This window comes from Mytilus trossulus, chromosome 1 (genome assembly GCF_036588685.1).
Source record: "Mytilus trossulus isolate FHL-02 chromosome 1, PNRI_Mtr1.1.1.hap1, whole genome shotgun sequence".
In the NCBI taxonomy this organism is placed as follows: Eukaryota; Metazoa; Mollusca; class Bivalvia; order Mytilida; family Mytilidae; genus Mytilus; species Mytilus trossulus.
In genome coordinates, this window is record NC_086373.1 from 95,110,137 (window position 1) to 95,112,739 (window position 2,603).

The window sequence follows — 2,603 nt, forward strand, 5'->3', positions numbered from 1 at the left end:
TCATATACCTGTCATGGTACAGGCATTTTGTTATGAAGAAAATGGTGGGTTAAATTTAGTTTTATTAGAGACTAGTTGATAGCAAGTTCACTTCTAAATGAGGTTAGTGTGTTCAATCCCCCGGATGATATTATGAAATAATAATAAATAAAAAAACCAACACAAATATCCACAAAAATAGTTTATTACTATTATACATAACTCAGTATATGATAATTTTATCTAAAAAAATCAAGGAAATACTATCCTTAAAAGGCATTGATTTTCTTCATACTCTAAGTACAAAAATATAATACAAGATGCTTTTCAATACATAAAAACATCATAAAAAAATTATAAGATTGATTTTCTTCTAATTAATGTGCCTTGAAAAGTCGTATGAAGTCTATATGTATATCGTTTAAAAAAAAAATACAACAGAAATGAAAGCGGCACAGTCGTGGCGAAAGCAGATATAAAAGATAATTATATCACCGGAGAAAGTAATAATCGCGGAAATAGTTGACTAATATGAGTTTTTCCCTCCAATGTAAGCCGTTATGTGTATAACAACTACACTATATTTACTGCAGCTATATTATGGAAATGTCTGTCAATTTTAAAACCTATTTCTGTCTGAATTTTTCAGACAAAACATAAACTTATAATTTTGGTATGTATAAAGCATGTAAAAAGTCTTTTTTTTATAATTGGTAATGTAGCGTCCATTCCAGTGATTGGAAAAGGGAGGATGATTGTAGAGACTATTACTTCATGTTATCAATGGATGGTAAACTCAGCCGTAGTTGCAATCCAACCTGTCAGTGCACATTATTTACATAAGTTAACGTGTTAAAAGTTACATATCAGACAAATAGTAAAGTTGAATCTATGTATAAACCTTGTACGGCTTCTAAACAATATGTTTTAGGACACTCATAAAGAATGGCACATTTAAGAATGAATAGATTGTATCATCGGACCAACAGTGTTTTGCTTCACTGAGAGTATTTTATAAAATGCGATGCGATATCTTGAGTGAAGAAGTGGATATAAAATTGGATTAATAGTCGAATTCAACCATAGAATCCAAAAAGTAAACTCAAACAATACAGAGTTAATACAATCCCCTCCACAAATGGTACTTGTTGTAGCTAAAACCTCGTATGGCATCCAACAGATTGCAAACATAAACACGAAAATAAAGAGAGATCTAGCCGCCTTTCTGTCCCGTTGTAAGGCAATTTTCTGGTGGTTATTGTCAGACTTACCGGTAGTAACAATCATTTCCTGTTCATCCATTACAATTCTAGATGGTCCTGTCTCTGAGGACGATGGTGGAGGACGGGGCGTCGAAATTTGTCGAGAATTTGGAATGGATGGCCAAAATTTCTTACTTCTTCTTCGGATGCTTAAATATACAAGCAAATTGAAGGAAGAAACTGTTACAAATGGAAATAAAAATTCGATGCATGCACCAATCGAAAGGACGGTCACATTACTGTTGTAAGGCAAAAAACATTCTCCATCCGGTATTACGCGCCCTTTTGTCACCTCCCAAAGACAAATGGCTGGAACAAAGTACAACGTTGGTATAACCCATGGAATAAGAATAAATATAACTAGTAAAGTCGTTGTTTGATTGTTCCTTGCCCATAGCGGATATGCAACTTGTATATAACGGTCCAAACTTATGATGAATATATTTATAGCCGAAGCCGCCGGTGTAATATAATCAATCACAAGCCAAAAGAGGCACATTCCGTGTCCCAAAGACCACCTACCAGTCAACACGTACGGTGCGTAAAAAGGAATACATATAGCTCCTATAATCAAGTCCGATATTGCTAAGTTTAGGATCAAATAATCACTGAAAGTTCGCAGATTCTTCACTTTAATAAACGCCAACAAAACAATAAAATTACCAAAAATTGTAAGTATTATACATATTGCAATCAAACTTCCAATAATAGCAGTAACCGGAACAGAAAATACTAGAGAATCTGAATTGCTCATCGCTCCTTTATTTACTGATTCAAACGGAATTGACGAATGTGTTTACAGTTATCATCTACACATGTTATCCTTTAGGTATTGTAATGTCATGTCAACATTTGTTCGCGCACCTGTTGCTATGTTCAAGAACACAAATTCCAACAGTGTTTTCATATTTAATTTTACCTGATTCATAAAGAAATATACTACAGTTTCAGACAATGGAAATTCATTCACTCGTTAGTTGCTGAAATTTCCCAATATCCATCCAACATATATGCGATTCATCAATTCTAAGTCCATTAATGCTAGTTTTTATTTAGATAGCTAACAGAGAAAGCACCTACATGGAACATATAGTCTGTGATCTTTTATATAATTTTAATGTAAGTTTATTCTCGTACGCTCCATTAGACAGTAATGAAAAAAAAATATGAATTAATATCCAACATGTAAAAACTTTTAACCCTGACTGTTTATAATTATTTCATAGTCTTGGTTAGATGAATAATTAAATCTGTAAACAAACTAATCAGTATGAAACCTCCGAATGTCAAATCAATTTCTTTTTCTTGATTTTAGATTCGGCGTCAAATTTAAAGGATGCAAACAGAAGGAGGAGCCATCTC

General features: G+C 33.0%; 1 protein-coding gene across 1 annotated transcript; it reads right to left on the reverse strand.

The window, feature by feature from the left end:
- Positions 1-267: 267 nt before the first annotated feature.
- LOC134711268 (histamine H3 receptor-like) lies at positions 268-2,370 on the reverse strand. The gene has a single exon (XM_063571792.1). The coding sequence runs from the start codon at positions 1,993-1,995 to the stop codon at positions 934-936; it is 1,062 nt and encodes a 353-aa protein (XP_063427862.1). The 5' UTR covers positions 1,996-2,370; the 3' UTR covers positions 268-933.
- Positions 2,371-2,603: the final 233 nt, after the last annotated feature.

Coding starts and splice junctions, on each gene's coding strand:
- LOC134711268 (XM_063571792.1), bottom strand. CDS start 1,995: ATGAGCAATTCAGATTCTCTAGTATTTTCTGTTCCGGTTACTGCTATT.